The sequence below is a fragment of the Geotrypetes seraphini genome, chromosome 4, assembly GCF_902459505.1.
Source record: "Geotrypetes seraphini chromosome 4, aGeoSer1.1, whole genome shotgun sequence".
Lineage (NCBI taxonomy): Eukaryota > Metazoa > Chordata > Amphibia > Gymnophiona > Dermophiidae > Geotrypetes > Geotrypetes seraphini.
The window spans coordinates 264,562,579-264,587,318 of NC_047087.1; the positions used below are offsets into that span (position 1 = coordinate 264,562,579).

Genomic DNA, 24,740 nt, shown 5'->3' on the forward strand with positions numbered 1-24,740 from the left:
TTACAAAGTGGAAAACTCATGGCGACACATTGCTCTGAGTTTGGGCGTGGAGTGCATGCTCCGCAGAAACGTCAGAGTGAACCTCTACCAAAGCTACCATATAACCTTATACAAAGGGTTGTGCCACTTTACCTAGAACAGCCATGATTTTCTTCGGTTCTTAATGCTCTAGATTAATACCAGCAGGGTTTTCACAGCCTTTTACAATACTGCTTTTTTGTTTGTTTACACATGAAACACAAGAGAACAACAAATGATATAGCCTGATATATGTCATGCAAAATACAATCAATACAGCACCACGGATGTGACAGAGACATTACCAAGTACTTCTCTCCAGCAAGAATACAGGGACGATACATCACATGAACTCATAGTCCTTATGTGACTGGCAAATCTTCAGAGGCAGTATCACTTTTGTAAATTTAAAAATTGTAATATTTCCTTTTATTAGATTTCCTTACACACCCAGGGTGGGTAGGTGGGGAAGAGGAATGTATTTGGGTTTGCTATACTAAATTATCTATATTATTGAAATTAAATATGTACTTCTTCTTGTATTAGTTATGGTGGGAAGGGAGAAAATGATTGTTTTCTGAATTATTTGTAAATTTAAAGTGCGTTCTGTGTAGTGTTTATGTTTAAATTAATTGTATTGCACTGTTAACGTTTGAAAATCAATAAAGATTTACAAAAAAAAAAGTGGTAGTTTAGTTCTGTTACTTCAGTTTTGGTTAAAAACTTATAATGCAGTAATATTTTACTACACAAATTAAGTGAAGTTTAGAATACTACTATGGAGATACAAAAAGCCTTAAAACTGACCTTAAGTTTAGAAAGCAAAAGAAAATGAATTGAAAGCAAGCACTTTTTTTTTTTTTTAACACACTTACTTAACAACAAAAGGATATTGCCTCTTAAAAATCAGTACTCTAGCCCAAAGTTTGAAAACACCTTTTTTGGGGGGGGATCTTTTATAAAAATACATTTTGTTTCCCTAAATACTGCTGTACTCTTTTTCTTTTAATCTCCTCCTCAATTGAACAGAAGCAGATGTGTTAACTCTAGAATTTGCTGATGTGCTAGAAAAACATGTAATGTTAATGCATTAAAAAAATTTAAATTAAAAAATAATCCTCCGTGAGGTTGATTTGGGATTTTAGTTAGAAAGCATTCTTTCAAAGACTTTCAATGGTCTGCAGTAGGAACTACACGGTAGTTTCATTTTTCCAAGGGCCAGTTTTAATGTTTCCTGTACTATCTGAACTGTAGATCATGGCTTCATGCAGGTTCCCCTTGAGTATTCCGTTGTGATTAGCTGTATTGAAAGGGTACGATTGTCTTCGTGGATGCATCTCAAAATGACCTGCCTGGTGCACCATGTCAGTGTCTGGCATTTTTGCACAGTTGTACACAACAGTACTTGCTTCACTGCTTTCAGGCTGGTTGATGGTAGGATATGGATCACTTTTTGCGCAGCAGGTCCGCCTGTGTCCTGACTGACCATCGTGCACGCTGTTTGGGCTATCTGTGTGTGAACTGTGGATACTTCCATCGATGCTAGAAGGAATATGATACGCATATTCCCTTTCTGTAGCAGACCTATGCCGACTGAAATAATGTGGTTTAGTTCTGCTTTTCAAGCACCTGTGAACATGCATGTTTGGTCGGAAAGCACCGTCGTTGTGTATGTGAACATGAGCGTCATCATCAAGGAGCTGCTCACAGTGAATCTTTGCACAGCATGGCGTAACTGGGGAAAGGCAGTTGACATGGTTTTGGACGGCCTGTAGATTGGTGAGTTTGCAGTGACCAGTGGGTGTATGGTTGCAAGCAGATGATTTATTAGGGCGCGGTGAATCCTGAAGACACGTGGTATGAATTTGTGCGTCCCCGTTGACGTTAACCTTTGGGCGGACATTTACTTGCACGGAATATGCATTCCTTTTGGATGGGCAACAGGACCACCAACAGTGCCAAACATCATCTCGCTTTGCACAGTGATGGATCAAAACAAATAAGCCCAAAGTCACACAAAACGCTCCATAAAGACAACTAAAAATCATATCTAAGAAGTGTCTTTGAGACACTGCAAGTGCACCGAAGGCCCATGTGGCAGCAAACAGAAAGAGAGTGAACGCAGCAGCTCGAAGCTGAGCTTTAAACGAATGTTCATTTTCCAGTAGTGAAGATGAAATCATCGAACACATTGCCTGGGTCACCGACCCAGAGTCTGGAATATGGTTGTGGCCCATTTCTGAACTGGCCAGCCGCTGCTGTTCCTCTGTCCTTTCCTTTAATTCATACTTGCGTTCTGGATGACGCTTCAACTGAATGTAAGTGCAAAGAAAGTAGATGCAGGTCACTAATACAATAAATGAGACTGGTCCATAAAAGGCACCAAGGCTGGGCTCCCAAGCCATCCAGCAGCTGAAAAAGGAAAAATCACAATGGTAAACAATTAAGAACAATCTAAAAGGCATTGATAAATGTCAATTATTTCAAGGCAGTGGGGTGTGAGACTTTAAAAATATTTTTAAAACAAATAGGAGGGAATATTTTTCCCCTCAATGAATAGTTAAGCTCTGGACGTGGTGGCAGCATTTAGTGTAGCTGGTAAAAAAAATGTATTGCAAGTTCTTGGAGGAAAAATCCCTAGTCTACTATTGAGATAGGCATGGGGGAAGCCACTGTTTGCCCTGGGATTGGTAATATGGAATGTTGCTACTATTTGGTATTCTGCAAAGTACTTGTGGTCTGGATTAGTTTTAAGGGAAAAGGGAATGGAACTTGTATACCACTTTTTTTTTTTTTTATGGCTACACATTCAAAGCAATCCACATAATACAAGGGGCTGCTGAAAAGTTCTCAGCCCAACCAACAAAATTGGGACAGTCTCTATGGGCATTAAAAAAAAACAAACCATCTAAGACCCCTTTTAGCCTAAGGCCCTAAACGCTGAAAATAGAAGCAGGGAAAATATCCATTCTAAAAAAAAAAACATCCAAAATGAGCTTTTTTTTGAGAATGGCCTACCTCTACGTTCAGCTGCTTAAATGCCCAGACCACCACTACATCTACACATACAACACATTATCATCCAAAAAACAGCTTAAGTCCCAAATGTCCAAAACAAGACCTTTTAGGCAAAGGAGGGGCCAGTCCTTCGCCTAAAAGCTAGATTCTGTAACCAGTGTCTGTGGACGGGGCCTTAGGCACCTAGCCCAATCAGATTCTAAGGCCCGCCATTTGGGTGCTGGAGGGACTGCCGGGCAGACGGGCTTGGGACCCGTCCGTCCGTCCAACTAATTGTAAGTAAGGGGGGATGTCGGGGGTAAGGTGGGTAAGGGCGAAAGGGGGGGTGTCACGGGGGTTGCAGGTTCGGGGGGGTGATCGGGGATTCAAGGGGCTGATGAGGGCTCGGGGGGTGCATCATGGGCAGGAGGGGTTGGGCTCCCTCCTGCCCATATCTCTTAGGGAAGTGGGAGGTCGCCGGGGCAGGAGGGGTTGGGATCCCTCCTGCCTGTATCTTAGGGGGATGGGTGAGTGCATTATGGGCAGGAGGGGTTAAGCTCTCTCCTTCCCGTATCTTAGGGGGTGGGGTGGGGAGGTCGCTGGGGTAAGAGAGGTTGGGATCCCTCCTGCCCGTATCTTAGTGGGGGGGGGGGGGGTGAATCGTGGGCAGGAGGGGTTGGGCTCCCTCTTGCCTGTATTGGTTCGGGGGGAGTGGATCACGGCAGGAGAGATTGGGCATCTCTCCTGCCGTGATTGCGATTCCCTGAAGTGCTGTGAACCGCAGCACCTCGGGGGTGAGGATTGCGGCAGGGGAGATAAGGCATCTCTCCTGCCGCAATCATCACCTCAAAGTGCTGCAGTTCGCGGCAGTTCGGGGATCGCTATTGCGTCAGGAGAGATGAGGCATCTCTCCTGCCGCGATCGTTGCGGTGGGGGATGGGCAGGTTGCCAGGGCTGCTGAGCTGATCGCAGCAGCCGAGATCAGCTCAGCGGCCCCTTTTTGGAACTTAGACCTGTTTTGACTTGGTCTAAGTCAAAACATATAAGTTCCGAATAGGTAACCTGTTGAAGGTTTTGGTTATATTTGCTGTACGACTAAGTCTACACCTCCTGCCCTTTTCCCACCTCTAAAAACACCTGTTTTCGCTCTAGGCGTTTAGAGGCAGGGGAAGGGCCTAAGCTGGTTTTAGATACGTCTAAATCCAGCTTTGATTATCGGTACTTGGGCGATCTAGCTTTTTGATCGTCCAAGTACCAATTTAGGTCCCTTTTTGGATGTTTGTTATTTTTTTATTATGAGCCCCTTAGTCCAGTGATTTTCCACTTTTTTAAAATTCCGTTGGAAAAATATAGAATGAGAAAAGTGGAAAATCGCTGGACTAAGGGCTCCTTTTACTAAGGTGCGCTAGCGGTTTTAGCGCGCGTGCTAAACGCTAATGCCTCCATAGAGTTCGCGTTAGTATTTTTTCGTTTAGCATGTAGTTAACACGCGCTAAAAATGCTAGCGCACCTTAGTAAGAGGAGCCCTAAGTGTATAGCCCTCGATGGAGACTGCCTCAACTTTGTTGATTGGGCTGAGAACTTTTCACTGGCCCATTATACTGGCACTTAAGCATTTTGTATCTGGGGCAATGGAAGATTAAGTGACTTGCCCAGGGTCACAAGGAGAATCACTGTACACTGGTTCCTCTATCTTATGCCGATGAACTGGTGAAACATTAATCAACTAATTTCATAGGCAGAATGTTTAATATATAAAAGTTCCAGTTCATTAAACATTACTGATAGCATGAGTGAGACATCCAGGTTGTGACATCTCAGTTTCCACTAGTTTTTTAGTGCCTGTTGTAAAACACATGGAGAAATGGACATTTATGTGTCAGTTATATATGGCAAGCAAATAAATGCAATGCTGGATTTTAGAAAAACATTGTGATCAAGGTAGAAAAAACGCCGCAAATGAAGCTACAGGTTATAAAAAAAAACCCAGACTAGTCCATGTCCTAGTCTGGGTTTTTTTTTTATAACCTGTAGCTTCATTTGCGGCGTTTTTTCTACCTTGATCACAACGCTTTTCTAAAATCCAGCATTGCACTTATCCAGGCACTCATTTGCTCCTTTTTATGCTGTTTGTTACAAAACCTTATCCACCCTGGACCCCTGAGGAAGATGTGTTTTCCGAAACACGGACCGTGTCGGGTCCCTTGGTTGGCAATAAGGTTGTATATTCCATTACAGTTAAAATAAATAGTGCCTGCATCTTGTACATAGCCTGCAGTTGTTTTGGTTTTTGCTTGCTGCTAGTTTCACTGCAGTTTCTGTTGGATTTTTCTTTGGTTTGAGTTATATTTGGCAAGACATCCGTTTTACATTCATAAATGTTTATAATATCAGTGGATCAAAACAGACATACAAAAGTTTATTTTATGAAATGGTAACATTTACATGATGGAATATTAATATTTATTTCAGCCATATTAGAAACATAAATGTTTATTTTTCCCAAAGTTGTCACAGAGCCTGTAATCCCTTGCCAGTTTCGCTTTTGAGAAGGGGAAGGGACGACTACCAATGGGGAATTAATGGAGCAACATCCCCTGATACCTGTAGTTCAGGGGTAGGGAACTCTGGTCTTCGAGAGCCGTATTCCAGTCGGGTTTTCAGGATATCCACAATGAATATGCTTTGAAAGCAGTGCATGAAAATAGATCTCATGCGTATTCATTGGGGAAATCTTGAAAACCCGACTAGAACACGGCTCTCGAGGACCGGAGTTCCCTACCCCTGCTGTAGTTGAACGCTGCTCAATAGGACCAGTTTTCTGAAACCTAGACATCCTGCATAGCAGGTGTAAATCTCAAGGTTGATCTTTTTGGACACAGACATGCAGTCCCCAGAACACACCCTGTTGCTAGATGAATGTTTTAGTTATGTATATCCCAACTTTGTAGGATTGGAATTTAGACATTTATGCAATATCAACATCTAAATGACAATTTGTGCATGTCTAAAACCCATATAGCACTTCTAAATTAAGCACTTTAATATATTTGACAAACATAAGTCAGGCATGTCCTATATCTCATAAGACAAAGGAAGTATAAACGTGAAGGAGCAAATAATGAGAAATTTAGTGCATGCCCCACCCCATTCAATTAGCTCATAGTATTTTTTTTCTGTGTTAACAATATGGGAAGATGTTTGACACGCCCTCCTCTTCCATATGCACACACAAAGGTTAATAACAGGGGTGCAGCCATGGGGGAGGGACCTTGGGGCCTGGCCCCCTCCAGAACTCTAGCATTCCTTAAGAACATAAGAACATAAGCAATGCCTCTGCTGGGTCAGACTTGAGGTCCATCATGCCCAGCAGTCCGCTCACGCGGCGGCCCAACAGGTCCAGGACCTGTGCAGAAATCCTCTATTTATACCCTTCTATCCTCTTTTCCAGCAGGAAACTGTCCAATCCTTTCTTAAATCCCAGTACCGTACTCTGCCCTATTACATTCTCTGGAAGCGCATTCCAGGTGTCCACCACACGTTGGGTAAAGAAGAACTTCCTAGCATTTGTTTTGAATCTGTCCCCTTTCAACTTTTCCAGATGCCCTCTTGTTCTTTTATTATTTGACAGTTTGAAGAACCTTTCCTTCTCTACTCTCTCTATGACCTTCATGATCTTATAAGCCTCTATCATATCCCCTCTAAGTCTCCTCTTCTCCAGGGAAAAGAGACCCAGTTTCTCCAATCTCTCAGCGTATGGAAGGTTTTCCATCCCTTTTATCAGACGTGTCACTCTCCTCTGAACCCTCTTGAGTATCGCCATATCCTTCTTAAGGTACGGCGACCAATATTGGACGCAGTATTCCAGATGCGGGCGCACCATCGCCCGATACAACGGCAGGATAACTTCTTTCGTCCTGGTTGTGATACCCTTCTTGATTATACCTAGCATTCTATTTGCTTTCTTAGCAGCCGCTGCGCACTGTGCCGTCGGCTTCATTGTCATGTCCACCATTACCCCTAAGTCCCTTTCCTGGGTACTCTCATTCAATAACATCCCTCCCATCGTATAGTTGTACCTCAGGTTTCTGCTTCCCACATGCAGTACTTTACATTTCTCAACGTTGAACTTCATCTGCCATCTCGTCGCCCATTCCCCTAGTTTGTTCAGGTCCCTTTGCAATTCTTCGCAGTCCTCTTTAGTCCGAGCTCCACTGAATAGTTTGGTGTCGTCTGCAAATTTTATTATCTCACACGTCGTTCCTATTTCTAGATCATTTATGAATATATTAAATAGTAGTGGTTCGAGCACCGAGCCCTGCGGAACACCACTTGTGACCCTCTTCCAGTCCAAGTAGTGGCCCTTCACCCTTACCCTCTGATTCCTACCCGCCAACCAGTTTCTGATCCATCTATGTACATCTCCGTCTACCCCATGGTTCTTCAGTTTCCGGAGTAGACGCTCGTGAGGCACCTTGTCAAAAGCTTTTTGGAAATCTAGGTATTCCTTTTTACCTTTAATAGCAGGGATGCCAAGCCACACCAGCCACATATCTACAGCGCCACCTGCTCTCTCCTGTTTCCTTTCTGCTCTGAGCACGCTGGGTCTTCTCATGCATGCTTGGAGTAGAAAGAAAGCAGCAGCACTGTAGTAATTTGGCTGGCAGAGCTCAACCATTAGCACACCTACTGTATGTTGGAGGGGGAAGAAAAGAATATGTTGCCCCCCCTCCAGTCCACCCCTGGTTCCCTCCTTAATTTTACAGTGATTACTAATTTTTACCTCCCTTTTGTAAAAGGGTCTTTAAGAACAAGGAGTTATCACTTGAAAAGACAGTACAATATCTTAAAATACTTTTAGGGTTGTGTTTTTCAAGCAATTTTAATACTTACTATGGTGCATTTTCTTTACTCCCATAATTATTGATATTTGTTGCTGCTGTAATTCCACAGATAATTAAAGGAACCCCTCCACCAATCAGATAAAATCTGTGAACAAAAATATAATTCTTATTTCATTTCTATGACATGATTAATAACAAAAGCAAAAAAGTATATGTAAAGCAATGTTTATTGATCTTGGTTTATTTATAAAAGTTTATTATATTCAAAGTATAGACAATGACAATATAATGGTTGTATCCAAAATTCAAACAATAATAATCCACATGGACTTGAAAAGAAGGGACCCTACATGGTCCCTACATGGTCCCTACATGGTGTTTCGGTGAATATGCCTTCCTCAGGGGTCCATGTTATTCAAAATTCAAGGCACAAATGTGGATATCATATAACAACCTTAAAAATTTAAAAAGCAGATAAAACACCCAATGGTGTATTGCCGATTACTGAAGTCTACATTCCATTCACATGGTTAAAAAGTGAAGTGAAAGAGGCTATTAGAGATTAAAAAAAAACATCCTTTAAAGAATGGAAAAAGGATCCGAATGAAGAAAATAAGAAGAATCACAAGCGCTGGCAAGTTAGATGCAAAGCATTGATAAAGAGAGCTAAGAAAGAATATGAAGAGAAACATGCCAAAGAGGCAAAAACTCATAAAAATGTCTTTAGGTACATCAGAAGCAGAAAACCAGTGAGGGAATCCATGGGACCTTTGGAAGCTTAAGGAGCAAAAGGGGCACTCAGGGAGGATATGACCATACTGGAGAGACTAAATGAATTCTTTGCTTCGGTTTTTATGGAAGAAGATCTACTAAAACTGGAAATGGTATTCAAGCGTGTTGATGCAGAGAAACTGAAAAAAAATCTCTGTGAATCTGGAAGATGTACTAAGCCAAACTGACAAAGTTAAAAAGTGATAAATCTCCTGGACCGGATGGTATACATCTCAGGGTACTAAAGGAACTCAAACATGAAATTGCTGACCTGCTGTCACTAAAATCATCTGTAGTACCTGAAGATTGGAGGGTGGCCAATGCTATACCGATTTTTTAAAAAGGGTCCAGGGGAGATCCATGAACTTACAGACTGGGAAGCCTGACTTCAGTACTGGGCAAAATGGTGGAAACAATTATAAAAAATAAAATTGTGGAAAACGTAGACAAACATAATTTAATGAGACAGAATCAGTATGGGTTCAGCCGAGGGAGATCTTGCCTCAACAATTTGCTTTATTAATGGATTTATTAATAGGATAATTCTCCACCAATAAAATATATTGCCCTTTGACTGAGAGAAATATATCTTATAAAGAAATATTAATTTGGGGAAATATAGCTCTGCCTGTTATGTTTATATATATATATAAGGACCGAGATTCAGAACATTTGCAATCCAACTGGAATTTTATTTCTTACAGAGCAGAATTAATTATATATTCAGGCAGGTAGAGCAGGTTACAGATAGGATCTTTGAACAAGGAAAAATTGTGCCACAAGACCAGATATTGCTAAAGCAGAATGATTAATTTAGCTGGGTTCAAAAGTTACTCACGATGTAGGCCTTTGCTGGTTGAAAAGTCCTTTAGTTGGAAAGGAGACTGCATGGTAAAGCTGGGCACATGGTCTGGGAGCACATGGTCTATAGAAGAGATGTTGAAGCACAACGATCCCCAGGAGAAAGAGAATAGAGAGTATGGGGATCCCCAGGAAAAAGAGAGAGGCACCGAAGAGAAGAGAGAGAGAGGCATGGTTCCAGCGCTGGTCCAATGGAAAGAGAGAGAGCATGGGTGAATCTTCTGGTTTTATAGATGTTAGTAGATTGAAATTTGGTCCCAAAAGGCAAGAACCCAGGAGCAATTGTCCAAGTCAGGAACTCAGGGGCTATGTCTCCTCCATGAGGCTGGCATCACATCAATCACAGAGCAGTCCAGTCTTTCCCTCTGTTTCCAGATGGATGATGTAATCTGATTAAATTTTGTCTGAGTGGCTTAAGTTCTTGCTTTGTTGATTAGTAGTGAGCTGCATCTAGCCATTTCTTTGTCATCCCTTGAATAGGTGTATTTAACACTGTCTGAAGGCAGATGCCATCCATCTCTCAGAAGCCAAGTTAGAAATCATTGCTTGGTTCAGGCAGTAAATTTATACTTTCCTCCAGCAAAATTAATCATATCATGCTACAGCTTGATTTCTTTGAAGGTGTGAATACACATGTAGATAAAGGTGAGCCGGTTGATATATGGTTCCTTTTACAAAGGTGCGTTAGGGCCTTAACGCGTGGAATAGCGCACGCTGGGGGGCGTGGCCATGCAGTGAGCGGGGAAGCTGTGTTTTCCCGAGCTCCGTAGCTTTCCCTACCTTCTGCTCATTTTGAACTAACTTCTGCCTTGATCCTAGACCCGATTTTAGCTACGTGGGGTTGGAGAAGTTCTATGGATAAGTTTGTCCATAAAAACGGAGCTGCTATGTCAACAAAGAGTGGTAAAAAGGACGGGACATGCGGCAGGGTCCAGGCGTCTAGTGAGGAGAAAACGGCGGAGTCGAGCGGGGAGTCTGACTCTGCGAGTGAGCCGCTGGTGGCGAAAATCACTGAGGCTGTGGTGCTCGCACTGGGCACGCGGCTGGATAAAGTAAATGAGGGTCTTGCGACTTTGTCCACGGCGGTGCACGAATTCCATGCCCGGATAGCTGAGGTAGAACAGAGGGTGGGCTCAGCGGAAGACTCCCTGACTGCTGTTCAGACGGAACTGGCCACCCTGCACAGCAAAGTATCGGCATGCGAGGAATAGCGCATGCTAAATTACCACACGCGCTATACCTTAATGCCAGCATTGAGCTGGCCTTAGTTCTAGAAGCGTAGTGCGGGTTTAGCACGTGCTAAAATCCTGTATGTGCTAAAAACACTAGCGCACCTTAGTAAAAGGAGCCCATAGTGTATCTAGATTTTCAGAAAGCTTTTGAGGCTACTGAGAAAATTAAGGAGTCATAGGATAGGAGACAAAGTTTAGTTATGGATTAGGAATTAGTTATCGGATAGTAATCAGAGAATTGGGTTAGATGGTCATTTTTCTCAATGGAGGACAGTGGAGTGCCGCAGGGATCTGTACTGGTCCCGGTGCTATTTAACTTATTTATAAACGATCTGGAAATTGGAATGACGAATGAGGTGATTAAATTTGCAGATGACACTAAACTGTTCAAAGTTGTTAAAACACATGCGAATTGTGAAACATTGCAGGCAGACCTTAGCAAATTGGAAGACTGGGCGTCCAAGTGGCAGATGAAATTTAATCTGTACAAATTCAAAGTGATGCATGTTGGGAAGAATAACCCAAATCACAGTTTCCAGATGCTAGGTTCCACCTTGGGAATTAGCGCCCAAGAAAGGGATCTGGGTGTCATTGAAGACAATTCGATAAAACCTTCCGCCCAATATGCAGCAGTGGCCAAAAAAAAAGCAAACAAGTTGCTAGGAATTATTAAAAAAGAGATGGTTAACAAGACTAAAGATATTATAATGCCTTTGTATCGCTCCATGGTGCAACCTCACCTGGAGTATTACGTTCAATTCTGGTATCCTTATCTCAAGAAAGATATAGTGGCATTAGAAAAGGTTCAAAGAAGAGCGACCAAGATGATAAAGGGGATGGAACTCCTCTCATATGAGGAAAGACTAAAAAGGTTAGGGCTCTTCAGCTTGGAAAAGAGAAGATTGAGGGGAGATATGATTGAAGCCTTCAAAATCCTGAGTGGAGTAGAACGGGTACAAGTGGATCGATTTTTCACTCCGTCAAAAATTACAAAGATTAGGGGACACTCGATGAAACTCCAGGGAAATACTTTTAAAACCAATAGGAGAAAATGTTTTTTCACTCAGAGAATAGTTAAGCTCTGGAATGCGTTGCCAGAGGTTGTGGTAAAAGCAGATAGCGTAGCTGGCTTTAAGAAAGGTTTGGACAAATTCCTGGAGGAAAAGTCCATAGTCTGTTATTAAGACATGGGGGAAGTGTCTGCTTGCCCTGGGGGATGCCCCCGGTTATGGTCCCTCTGTATCTCTGAGCTTATCCTATCACATATAAAACTTTTTTTCAGAAGTGTGTGTAGTATTCAAGGGATGTGTGTTTTGCCTGATACACATTGAATCTTTCACTCCCTTATAGATAATACTATAGTTGTATTTATTTTATTCTTTGACGAAATATAAACCTGTCAAACACATATGATGCTGCTCATCCCAAGCATAACTGATGATATCCCCATACATATCTTTTCCATCATTTATTGTCAAATAATAATTTTTCTGTATTTACCCTGAAGCTCCTATTGTCAAGCATGTCAATATGTTTACCAGCTCTTATTTTGCATTGCTAAGAAGAGTGGTGATAGCAGTTAGCGTAGTTGCCTTTGAAAAACATCTTACCTGATAATTTCCTTTCCTTTAGACGCAGATCAATCCAGAGACTAGTGGGATGTGTCCATCTATCAGCAGGTAGAGATAGAAAGTACCGAGTTCAAGTCTATCTTATTGCATGGAAAGCTACCTGGCTGTAAGAAACAAAATTACCACTCAAAGACACTCCAGAAAGGCTTTGAATAAAGTAGATGATTTTATTTTCTCTCTGACCAGACAGGGTGTCTCAATTCAATGCAAAAAAAGCAAAGCAAGTACACAAAGCTCATTATATAGTTAATCCGCAAATTTCTTAGTCTCTCCTACCTGTCTGCTCATTGGTTAGAGCAGTAACAGTTCACAATCTATCAAATGCTTCCCTCTATACTTCCATCTTCCCCGCCTCTGTTTGGCTGGACCTGGATTGGCTACCATGAGAATGGGCTACTGGGCTTGATGGACCACTGGTCTGACCCAGTAAGGCTATTCTTATATTCTTATGACTGATTAGATGGAATTACGGTTGCCCTCTGCAAAACTTATTTGCATGGGAAGCTGTTTGAACGTCTATCGCCATTTAGAAATTGTCCCAAAAATCGGCCCACAGTGACCTACATAGTCTTAACAACCACTTAGTGCACCTAACTCTAAGGGCTCCTTTTACTAAGGTGCGCTAGCGTTTTTAGCGCACGCACAAAATTACTGCATGCTAAACTGCATGGTACGCTTCTAGAATAATGCCAACTCAATGCTGGCGTTAAGGTCTAACGTGCGTGGCAATTTAGCGTGCGCTATTCCTTGCGCTAAGGCCCTAACACACTTTAGTAAAAGGAGTCCTAAGTGTTGTTGAAAATACCAGTACAATACAATGCTTATATCCCACTATGACACTAAAAAACCATTGTGTATCAATAACCTTAGTGATCCCATTCAACCCACTATGAAGGTATTAGGAGTAACACTGGACCAGAGCCTGACCATGAAAGACCAGGTAGACTCCTTGATTAGAAAAATCTTTCTCACCCTCTGGAAGCTTCGGTCCATCAGAGCTTACTTCGATGTCTCATCGTTTCGAATTCTGGTACAATCCCTTATACTGAGTCCTCGATTATTGTAACAGCCAACTTGGAGAATATGCGGCGATTGCAACTGGTACAAAATGCAGCGGTCAGACTACTTTGTGGACTGAAGAAGTTTGACCACGTAACACCTTCCTATCGACTTCTGCACTGGCTGCCGATGAAAGCATGTGTGAAATTCAAGTTTGGTTGTTTTTGATTCAAGGTACTTTATGGCTTAGCCCCTAAATATATAACAGACCTTTTCTCTTTCTCATCCAACAGACATAGGTGAAGCTCACACCCGAACTTTGTTTCTCCACCGGTCAGAGGCTGTAAATTTAAAAGTCATCACCAACATCTTTTCTCAAATCAAGCAGCTCTGTGGGGTAAAGATCCAGAACAATTACTCGTGCCTACTACATATAGGGAATTCAGGAAACGTCTAAAAACACATCTGTTCCTGAAATACTTAGGAAATCAAACTATACAATCCTAGCCCTCAACAAATGATCTCTAGAACTGTCAATCACCAAGTCCATACTTTGTTGATTCCACTCTATCTGTAACATCTTTAATCATTGTAAACCGCATAGAACTTCACGGTCCTACGGTATGTAAAAATATTGTTATTATTATTATCCCATGTATATCCACATAAGTTCAATGCCAGTTAACAAACTGTCAAAACCCAGGCAAACCTGGGGAAAGGATCTCCCATGATGACACCAGGGCCGTCGATAAAGAAAACAACTGTTGTTGTTCAGGAGATGGATGGAGACACTGACTCCTGGCAGTTAGTGACCTCCTCCACAGGTAAACGTAGGAGACCCCCCTTCCCATTTACAATCTCTTCACCTTCTCACTCTTTCTCTCAACAGGGCAGCTCCACATCGACTCCGCATTTGAACCTGAAGAACAGATTCCAGGTCTTGCAGGAAGAGACTACCGTTGTGGACATGGAACAGGATCAACACACATCTCCAGGGACAATGGACCGACACCCCCAAAAGAGGCGTAGAGTGATAGCCATTGGGGATTCCATGTTGAGGGGCACCGAGGGACCAATATGCAGACCGGATATGCAGTCGAGGGAGGTCTGCTGTCTGCCCGGAGCCAGAATACGAGATGTGACCACCTGTCTTGATAGACTTCTCAGGCCCCAGGACCACTTCCCAATGCTGCTCATCCACGTCGGGACGAACGACACTGCTAGGAACACCCTGGAGGACATAGCTAGAGACTTCGGATCTCTGGGAAAGAAACTAAAGCAGACAGGAGCACAGGTAGTATTCTCTTCTATTCTTCCTGTTAGGGGCAGAGGAAGGGACAGAGATGAACGTATCCTGAAGACGAACGAGTGGCTACAACGATGGTGCCGGGAGATGAACTTCGGATTCCTGAATCACGGAGAGGCACTACAGGGACTACAGGGACCAGATGGACTCCACCTGACCAACAGAGGTAAGAATGTCTTCGGACACAGGCTAGCCCGCCTACTTCGAAGGGCTTTAAACTAGGTAAGTTGGGGGTGGGTACCCACTTTTACACCAGAGCAGTAAGTAACAATCCTGATGGGGCGAACCAAAACTCCGCTACTAAGTCTAAGGTAAGTACCCTTATTGCAAAAGAATCACTAGGTGACACTTTAATTCAAATGGATGGCTCACTACAGGAGCTTAGTAAACAGAAAGAGTGGAGAGCTATGTATGTTAACGCACACAGCCTAGGGAATAAATTTCTAGAACTAGAAACAGAAATGGTTAATGCAGACCTGGACGTAGTAGCAATATCCGAAACATGGTTCACAGACTCTCATGGGTGGGATATAACTATACCAGGATACAACCTGCTTCGACAAGACAGAGAGGGTAAGTTGGGAGGAGGGGTAGCACTTTACATCAAAGAGAACATCAAGACAACCAGGATCACGGATGTCAAGTACACTGGGGAATCCATCTGGGTAAACCTGGCCAGAGGCAGAGAAAAATGCCTGTATCTTGGTGTGGTGTACAGACCTCCAAGGCAATCGGAGGACAAGGACGCAGAATTAATTGAAGACATTGAGAATATCACCTTACGGGGGGATGTCGTTCTGTTAGGAGACTTCAACATGCCTGATGTGGACTGGAACACACTCTCAGCGACAACTTGTGATAGCAGGAGGATATTAACGTCCATGAAGGGAGTAAGGCTCAAACAAATGGTACTAGAGCCCACTAGGGCCCAGGCCATCCTGGACCTGGTACTTACAAATGGGGAAAGCGTCTCGGAGGTCTCGGTGGGAGAAAAGCTAGCCACCAGTGACCATAACATGGTATGGTTTAACCTTAAGAAAGGCTTCCCTAGGTCACAAACAAAAACAAGAGTACTCAATTTCCGAGGCACTGACTTCGCACGCATGGGAGATTTCGTCCATCAGACGCTGCAGGTTCATGAAGTAACTGATAATGTGGAAACTATGTGGTCAACCTTGAAATCGACCCTTCATGAGGCAACTCAATGCTACATAAAATCGGTAACCAAACAGCAAAGAAAAAAGAAACCCCAATGGTTCACTGATGAGGTCTCGTACCTCGTCAAAGAGAAGAAAAGAGCATTTCTCGTATACAAATGCTCGGGGGAAAAAGAAGCAAACATTGTATACAGGGCAAAGTCTGCAGCGGTCAAAACAGCAGTCAGGGAAGCCAAACTTCGAATGGAAGAAAATCTAGCGAAAAACATTAAGAAAGGGAACAAATCCTTCTTCAGGTACATTAGCGACAGGAAAAAGAACGCAAACGGGGTAGTACGCCTTAGAACGCCAGAAGGGAACTATGTGGAAACAGATTCCGATAAGGCCAAACTGCTGAATGATTACTTCTGTTCAGTCTTCACCTGCGAAGCACCAGGACACGGGCCACGGCTTGAAGCAAAGCAAAGCATGGAAGACCCATTTCAGAATTTTGATTTCACACCAGAAGATGTTTACAGAGAACTGTCGAGACTCAAGGTGAACAAAGCCATGGGACCGGACAATTTGCATCCAAGAGTGCTCAGAGAGCTATGCGATGTTTTGGCGGAACCGTTAGCCATGCTCTTCAATCTCTCCCTAAGTACGGGGAGAGTCCCCCTGGACTGGAAAACTGCCAATGTTGTTCCTCTGCACAAAAAGGGTTGCAGAGCGGAGGCTGCGAATTACAGACCAGTAAGTCTCACATCAATAGTGTGTAAACTCATGGAAATTCTACTTAAAGGCAAATTAGACACGATATTGGATGAGGGAAATCTGAGGGATCCCTGTCAACATGGATTCACTAGGGGCAGGTCATGCCAATCCAATCTCATCAGCTTCTTTGACTGGGTGACAGGAAAACTAGACTCGGGAGAGTCTCTGGACATAGTGTACTTGGATTTCAGTAAAGCTTTTGACAGTGTCCCGCACCGTAGACTATTAAACAAGATGAAATCAATGGGGTTGGGTGAGAAACTAACTGCATGGGTCAATGATTGGCTGAGTGGAAGACTTCAGAGGGTGGTGGTCAACGGCACCCTCTCTGAGACATCGAAGGTGACTAGCGGAGTGCCGCAGGGATCAGTACTGGGACCGTCCCTTTTCAACATATTCATAAGGGACTTGACCCGGGGGCTTCAGGGAAAAGTAGCACTGTTCGCCGACGACGCCAAACTATGTAACATAGTAAGTGAAAGCAATCTCAAGGATAATATGACGCAGGATCTGATCACGCTGGAAAACTGGTCCTCGACATGGCAGCTGGGATTCAACGCTAAGAAGTGTAAGGTCATGCATCTCGGCAGCAGAAATCCATGCAGAACATACACCTTGAATGGAGAAGCACTAGCTAGGACTTCAGAAGAACGGGACTTGGGAGTAATCATCAGTGCAGACATGAAAGCTGCCAAACAAGTAGAGAAGGCCTCGTCCAAGGCAGAGCAAATGATGGGATGTATCAAGAGAAGCTTCGTCAGCCGCAAACCTGAAGTCATAATGCCACTGTATAGAGCCATGGTGAGACCTCATCTGGAATACTGTGTGCAATTCTGGAGGCCACATTACCGTAAAGATGTGCTTCGAGCCGAGTCGGTCCAGCGGATGGCCACTAGAATGGTCTCCGGACTCAAGGGTCTCTCATACGAAGAAAGACTGGGCAAATTACAGCTCTATACTCTAGAGGAACGCAGGGAAAGGGGTGACATGATTGAGACATTTAAATACGTCACAGGTCGTGTAGAGCTGGAAGACGACATATTCGTTCCCAAGGGACCCTCGGTCACAAGGGGGCACCCGCTTAAACTTAGAGGAGGGAAATTTAGTAGTGACACCAGGAAGTACTTCTTCACAGAAAGGGTAGTGGATCAATGGAACAGACTTCCGGTGCAGGTGATCAAGGCCACCAGCGTGCTCGACTTTAAGAATAAATGGGACATCCACGTGGGATCCCTACGAAGGTCGAGCTAAGGAACTAAGTCATATGCACTCAGACTTAATGGGGTGGGTCAGTAGAGTGGGCAGACTTGATGGGCTGTAGCCCTTTTCTGCCGTCATCTTTCTATGTTTCTATGTTTCTATGTTTCTATGTTTCTAAAGTAAGTCAATAATATTCAATCATTATTTCTGATACAAAACCTCTGAAACAGCCAAACTTTTAAATGTTTCCTACAAAGTAGATAATTAGCAATTGCTCTCAGGAAGAACGTGCCACATGAGGGGCTTGATAAGAAAAGGTAGATACAAAAACTCACTTATATTTCATTCCTTTACCATCTGGAAAATGTAATAACATTTGATTTTTACACCATAATGTACCTTGAAGAGATGACCTGAAAATGGCCTATTAGCCCTGAACAAGCGATTTAACCATCCAGGAGCAATTTCTGCCCATTAAATTGCTCTGAATATCAACCCGCTGGTTATCTGGGAAGCTCAATGGTTCTAAGTGAAATCATATTTTGTAATAACAGGCATTGGAAGACTTTTAGCATTGGGAATCATTTCTACTTAAAAACTGCTACTGTTGGTTTTCCAAAATTGTGTTATTGTTCAGCTCTTTGAATTAAACAGTTCTATTTTTGATAAAAAGAATATTTACTTTAAATCTATTTCACTGATGATATTCAACATAAAACATGTGAAAGTACATGCAGTCTCTGGGTTAAAAACAAGTTATGTTTTTAAAGGTATTTTTAAGTCGGATTTGTATGCAACTCAAAGCTTGCAGATTTTAACATTCTTGCTGCTTACCTTTGCTCCCAGCTGACAAAAGGGTCAACTTTCCCTACCAGTGTTCCTTCTAAGGTACAGCATTCACAACCACACACTGTTCTTAATGTGGCCATGAATCTGCTGTAGGAGAAGTGCAGGAGTCTATGCCCTGGAAATACTGTTCAGTGAAATCTAACGAAGCTGCAACCACGTTCTTAAGTACGAGTCGTACTTAAGTTGGGCGTCTGTAACTCGGGGACTGCCTGTTCATTACACATAACCAACCATATCAACTTGTGCTATAGATTTAAAGAGTTGAATCAACAGGATTAGAATCACTATTTCTATTTTTCATTAATTCAAACCCTCCTTTGGCCTTTCACCTCTCCCACCTCTCTTCCACTCCATACCCTGCTCATGGCCCCAGTACATCCCTTTCAGTCTCTTGTACTTGCATGCAGTCTTTGAATGAGAAAAGTAGAAAAAGATTTGTACACTGAAAAGATACCAACACAACGACCACTTAACATGCATCAAAATACAACAAATTCAACCTCTATCCCTTACCAGCAGAGGTCAGTAAGGGATAGAGTACTTTGGTATCATCCAGTCCTTGGTAAACAGTCTAATTATTAAGGATGAAAACCAAATATACACTGGCTGATATCCAGTACTATTCAACTGGCCAGAAATGGCGTTGATTGGCTAACCAGTGCTTTACCTGCTAAATGTAAATATTCAGCATGGGATGACTGGTTATTTCCACTGAATATTTGTGGTTAACGGCTAAAGGTTAAGTGGCTATATTGCACGATAACTGGCAATTTTCAGTGCTGACTGGCCAAGTTTACCTGCTACCTCTGTATTGGCTGTGCAGTGCAACAGTAGTTCTCAAATGCTGCCCGTGGCCTCCTCTGTGTTCTTCCTTCACTATGGCCTGCCTCCTCTGAGATACTACTTCCTATTTCTGGTTCAGTGGGATGCAGCAAAGGAAGAACATGGAGAAGGCCCTTGGGCAGTGTTTGAGAACCATTGCTGCACCAGTGATACCCTCGAATGTAAAAATGTAAGGCAAGGGCACTTTGGACCGGGGGGAAAAAGGGAAGGACATCCTGCCTGCAGGGGCCTCTGCCTGCCCTGCCCCTTCATGGGGTCCTGCCTCCCCTGCCTCCTGCATGTCCTGCCCCTGCAGGGGCCCCTGCCTGCCCTGCTTGATTCCCCCCCCATAATGTTCCTGATTTTAAACAGAAACTCTGGGGAGGGTGAGAGGAAGAAGAAGGGAGAGCTGCCTGGTGGGAGGGTAATTTGAAAGAGAAAGGGAGAGATGGTGGAACCAGAAGTGCTGGGGAGGGATAGAGAAGGGGAGAGATAGTAGACCTGGAATGGTAGGGAGGGAAGGAGGAGGAGGAAGGGAGAAATGCTGCTTGGGAGGGTAGTCGGAAAGAGAAAGAGAGAGATGGTAGATGTGGACCTGATTGGAGAAGAGAGATCTGATGGGCCCAGGGGTGGTAGGAAGAAGGGAGGAGGGAGGAGAGAGGAGGAAGATGTGCTGAATGGAAGAGCATTTGATGTGTGGTGAAATTGGGAAGGGGTAGGGAGGAGATGAATTAGGGGGTCCCCTCCTTAATTTCTGCCCTGGGCACCAGCAGTTCTAACATCAACCCTGCCCAAAAATCCTTCTACCTCTGTCTATCACCTCAGAATAGCTGTTCCCCCCTCCCCAAAGAGATGCTAGGGCTGCTGCCCCCATCCCCCTGGAGAGCTACTAGTCTACATTAGAAGATGAACATGTGAAGGATTCCCGTTTTTCCCATGTGTGACCATGGGATACTTTGAGATACCACCAGTATATTGATGTTTTTATGATTTGGACTGAGGGAGAAGAGACTCAAAGAATTTTACATTTCTTTCAATACATACCATTCTACAATCAAATTCAAAATTGATGATTCTCCAGAAAAAGTTAATTTTCTAGACACCATAGTCTCTATCAACAATGTTATATACAAACATCTATATACAAGAAACCTACATACAGATGCAGCTACCTCCACAATTCCAGCTTTTATATATATATATATATATCTCCATTAAACACAGCCAAGCCACATAATACCACCATATCTGCTCTGACCCAAGAGACAGAGATAAACACCTAAAGACCCTGACTGAATCCTTCAAACAAAAATGATACAAGCCTAAAATAGTCTCCAAGAATATTGCCTCATCCCCTAAAAATACCCAGAAAAAAACTTTATAGCTTTACAAGGGCAAGAAAACCACAGACAGGATCCCTTTAGTAGTAACATACAATCCAGAACTGGAAAAACTAAGAAAAATTATATGAGATCTACAACCACTACTCATGGAAGATTAATTATTAAAAGAAATATTCCCAGCGCCACCTGCGCTGGACTTCTGTCAGCCACCTAATCTGAAACAAAAATTGGTATAATGCAAGCTCACCATACAAACCCACAAAGAAGGGAATGGCATCCATGCTAGCGGTGTGGCAAGCTGCAAACTGTGCAAGCACATTCAAAGGATCTCACGGTCACTCAAATGGGAAAAACATTCAATATAAGGGGATCCTTCACATGTTCATCTTATTTATTTATTCAATTTTCTATACCGTTTTCCCAGGGGAGCTCAGAATGATTTACATGATTTTATTCAGGTACGCAAGCATTTATCCCTGTCTGTCCTGACAGGCTCACAATCTATCTAATATACCTGGGGCAATGGGGGGGGGGGGGGGGATTAAGTAACTTGCCTGGGGTCACAAGGAAGAGTGTAGGTTTGAGCCCACAATCTCATGGTGCTGAGGCTGTAGCTTTAACAACTGTGCCACCCTCCCCTCTTCTAATGTGGTGTACATCATTCAATGCAAGAAGTGCAAAGAAGGATGTTACATTGGTGAAATAGATGCTAAAGATTAGGATCAATTTATACAGCTATCATATTAAAAATTGCAATACTAATCAGGATGTCACCTCTGTCGGAAAACACTTTGGAAAAACTGACCACTAAACAAATGATTTTAAGGTGAGAATACTGAAAGGAAATTTTAAGACAATCCAAGTTAAAATGATGAAATATTATGACATCTATCAGACAGGACTTAACAAAGATCTGGGATTTCTTTTATACTACAAAGAAATTTAAAACTGCTTTGACACCTCTCTGTCTCCTACTTGCCCACCCACCCACTCCTACCTCTTCCTGTGAACCTATCACTGAAATTCTTTCATGCTGTCCTTATATATACTGATATCTGTCAACATTTGCATATTTCTGATCTGAAGAAGAAGGGTTACCTTTGAAAGCTCATCATAAAATGCACTGAGTTAGTCCAATAAAAAAGGTATTGCCTTATTTCCTTTCTATATATTATCTATAATCCTGAAAAAATCCAGAGAGTTGGAAATCCTAGCCTCCTGAATCCTGAGCACATCTGACTAAACTTTTGGGCCAAAGGCACATGCCTAGTTTACCTATGGCTTAATGTAACTATGGGTCAAGGTAGGGACCTGAAAATTTATTGAGAAGGCCTGTGACCTTTACACTTGCCTTGATGCACTGGCATCTTAAATTTATTGTAACATTTTATTTTACTTCTAGTGAAGGTATGAATTATGACAGAGAGAAGAATCTTAGCAGATTTTTATGGACCCTATGATCTTAAATTATTTTTTTTTTCCTAGTACTGCTGCGTTAATCCAAGGCCAGTTTTGAGAATTCTAATCTCCTGTAGCTGGGCAGGCCAAATGTTGATGCATCACAGATTATGACAATCAAGAAAACACCCGAAAGAGGGAAAATAATTATAAAATTGATTTGAACCTATGTAAAAGCTTAAAATAATTATCCCAGTTGGCTAAATTACAATGCTGAGGTAAAGAATGGGGCTTTTTAAATGATAACATTTAAATTAAATTAAAGTATTTTTATATTTCTCTTACTGTAAGTTAATTAACACACAAAAAAATGATGCTATATCAGATTAATCTTATAAAGCCTGCAGGGTTTACACTTACATATTTTGCGTATTTTGTTCTACCTAGTGACAGAAGGGTCCCAGTGACAGACGATAGATCTAACATATTTATTTTTCCTCTGAAAGGAGCCATCATGTTCAACAGGCTTTCAAATAAGATGATGATACGAAATGACAAAGGATTTTGATGAACTCATTTTAGACTTGTCAGAATACACATCAGCTACAGTTCTAGGCAGAGTCAAACTGAATTTTCTTTAGAGGAAAGGCTTACTCAATACAAACTGGATTAGTCATCTGGATGTCTTGTTATCTAATAAGTTTAGAGTTCCAAACAGAGTTGCTAGGGTTGTGCTTGGAAGGAAATATTCCTGAATCAAACAAACTGTTGTAGGGTAACCAGTTTATAATCCTAATAAACGCTAGGGGGCTCATAATCGAAAGAGAAATACATCTAAAATCCTGCCTAAATTGGCACTTAGACGATCAAAAAGACAAGTCCAAGTGTCGATAATCAAAATGGGTTTTAGACGTATCTAAATACAGCTTATGCCTTTTCAGTGATGCTGTACACCCAAACTGTGCAAGTACATTCAAAGGATCTCACGGTCACTCATATGGGAAAAACATTCAGTAAAAGGGGATCCTTCACATGTTCATCTTATTTATTTATTCAGTTTTCTATACCGTTTTCCCAGGGGAGCTCAGAATGATTTACATGAATTTATTCAGGTACACAAGCATTTATCCCTGACAGGCTCACAATATACCTGGGGCAATGGGGGGGATTAAGTAACTTGCCTGGGGTCACAAGGAAGAGTGTAGGTTTGAGCCCACAATCTCATGGTGCTGAGGCTGTAGCTTTAACAACTGTGCCACCCTCCCCTCTTCTAATGTGGTGTACATCATTCAATGCAAGAAGTGCAAAGAAGGATGTTACATTGGTGAAATAAATGCTAAAAATTAGGATCAAATTATACAGCTATCATATTAAAAATTGCAATACTAATCAGGATGTCACCTCTGTCGGAAAACACTTTGGAAAAACTGACCACTACACAAATGATTTTAAGGCGAGAATACTGAAAAGAAATTTTAAGACAATCCAAGTTAAAATGATAAAATATTATGACATCTACCAGACAGGACTTAACAAAGACCTGGGACTTCTTTTACACTACAAAGAAATCCCAGTTGGCTAAATTACAATGCTAAGAGCTGAAAGGGGCATTTTAGAAAGAGTAGTGAGGGTGGGATTTGGGCGGAGCTAGACTTAGTCATACTGCAAGAATAACCGAAAGTTTAATGAAACCGCCTAGACAGAACTTGTATGTTGTGACTTAGGCGATGTAAAAACAGGTCTAAGTGCCCAGAAGGTATCCAAAGTGACCAGATAACCACTGCAGACACAAAGTACAGACCCCCACACACTGCACCAGTGATCACTGACCCTCCCCGACACCATATAAATCAGAATAAAAATGTACATACCTGCCTTCAGAACATCAGCACCTGGCAAAGGAAAGCCTTGTAGAGCAGCACAGAGGTGGCTTAAGTAGCCAGGAGCTATTAGAGTTGTAGACAGGTGAGTCTAGTAGGTTTTGGGGGGCTCACCATGACCTATTGGGGAGTTCTGGTCAGATGTTTATATGGCATCCTTTTTGTGAAGTTTGCAGCAGTGCCCAGTAAGATGCCCCACTACTGTGATGCCATGTCTGGGTGTCCAGTCTATCACTTTGCTGGCTCCTCCCACATCCAAAAGGTCTTCTAGGCGGTTTTGACTTAGATGAATTTTTGGATGAGTATCTATAATAATAAAATGCTAAGCGCGCATGCGCACTCTCACCGTGTGCTTCCCTGATCTCTGTTCTGTTGGGCTGTGGCAGTAGGAGTGCGCATGCGTGCCAGACAAGCCTCCCTACTCTCCACCTCTCCACTTTGCGCCTGCAGAAACAGCCCCACACTCGCGGCTTCAGGCTTATCCAGCTCTAGTACAGACTATTCAGTTTCTCCTTCCTTCCCGCGATCCGACCGGCTCACTTAGGCCCTTCCCGCCCCCCCCCTTCCCTTCCCGCGGTCCCGACTCCAGCAGCCTGCAGAGACGCAGCAAAGCAAATCAGGGCAGTAGAAGGCCCCGAAGCAGCGTGTGTATAGTGCTGCAGAAACTGCTGGAGTCGCA

At 42.7% G+C, this 24,740-nt stretch overlaps 1 protein-coding gene across 9 annotated transcripts in view; it reads right to left on the reverse strand.

Annotated features, from left to right (window-relative positions):
* Positions 1-248: 248 nt before the first annotated feature.
* The window catches only part of ADGRA1 (adhesion G protein-coupled receptor A1), an 873,110-nt gene continuing 848,618 nt past the window's right edge, over positions 249-24,740 (reverse strand). For all 9 annotated transcript variants that reach the window (XM_033941640.1, XM_033941643.1, XM_033941641.1 and 6 more), the window contains 2 exons: positions 7,909-8,004; positions 249-2,430 (listed from right to left, as the gene is read on the reverse strand). In XM_033941640.1, coding sequence (XP_033797531.1) covers positions 1,209-2,430; positions 7,909-8,004 — 1,318 coding nt within the window. In that variant the 3' untranslated portion in view covers positions 249-1,208. The remainder of the gene's footprint in view (positions 2,431-7,908; positions 8,005-24,740) is intronic.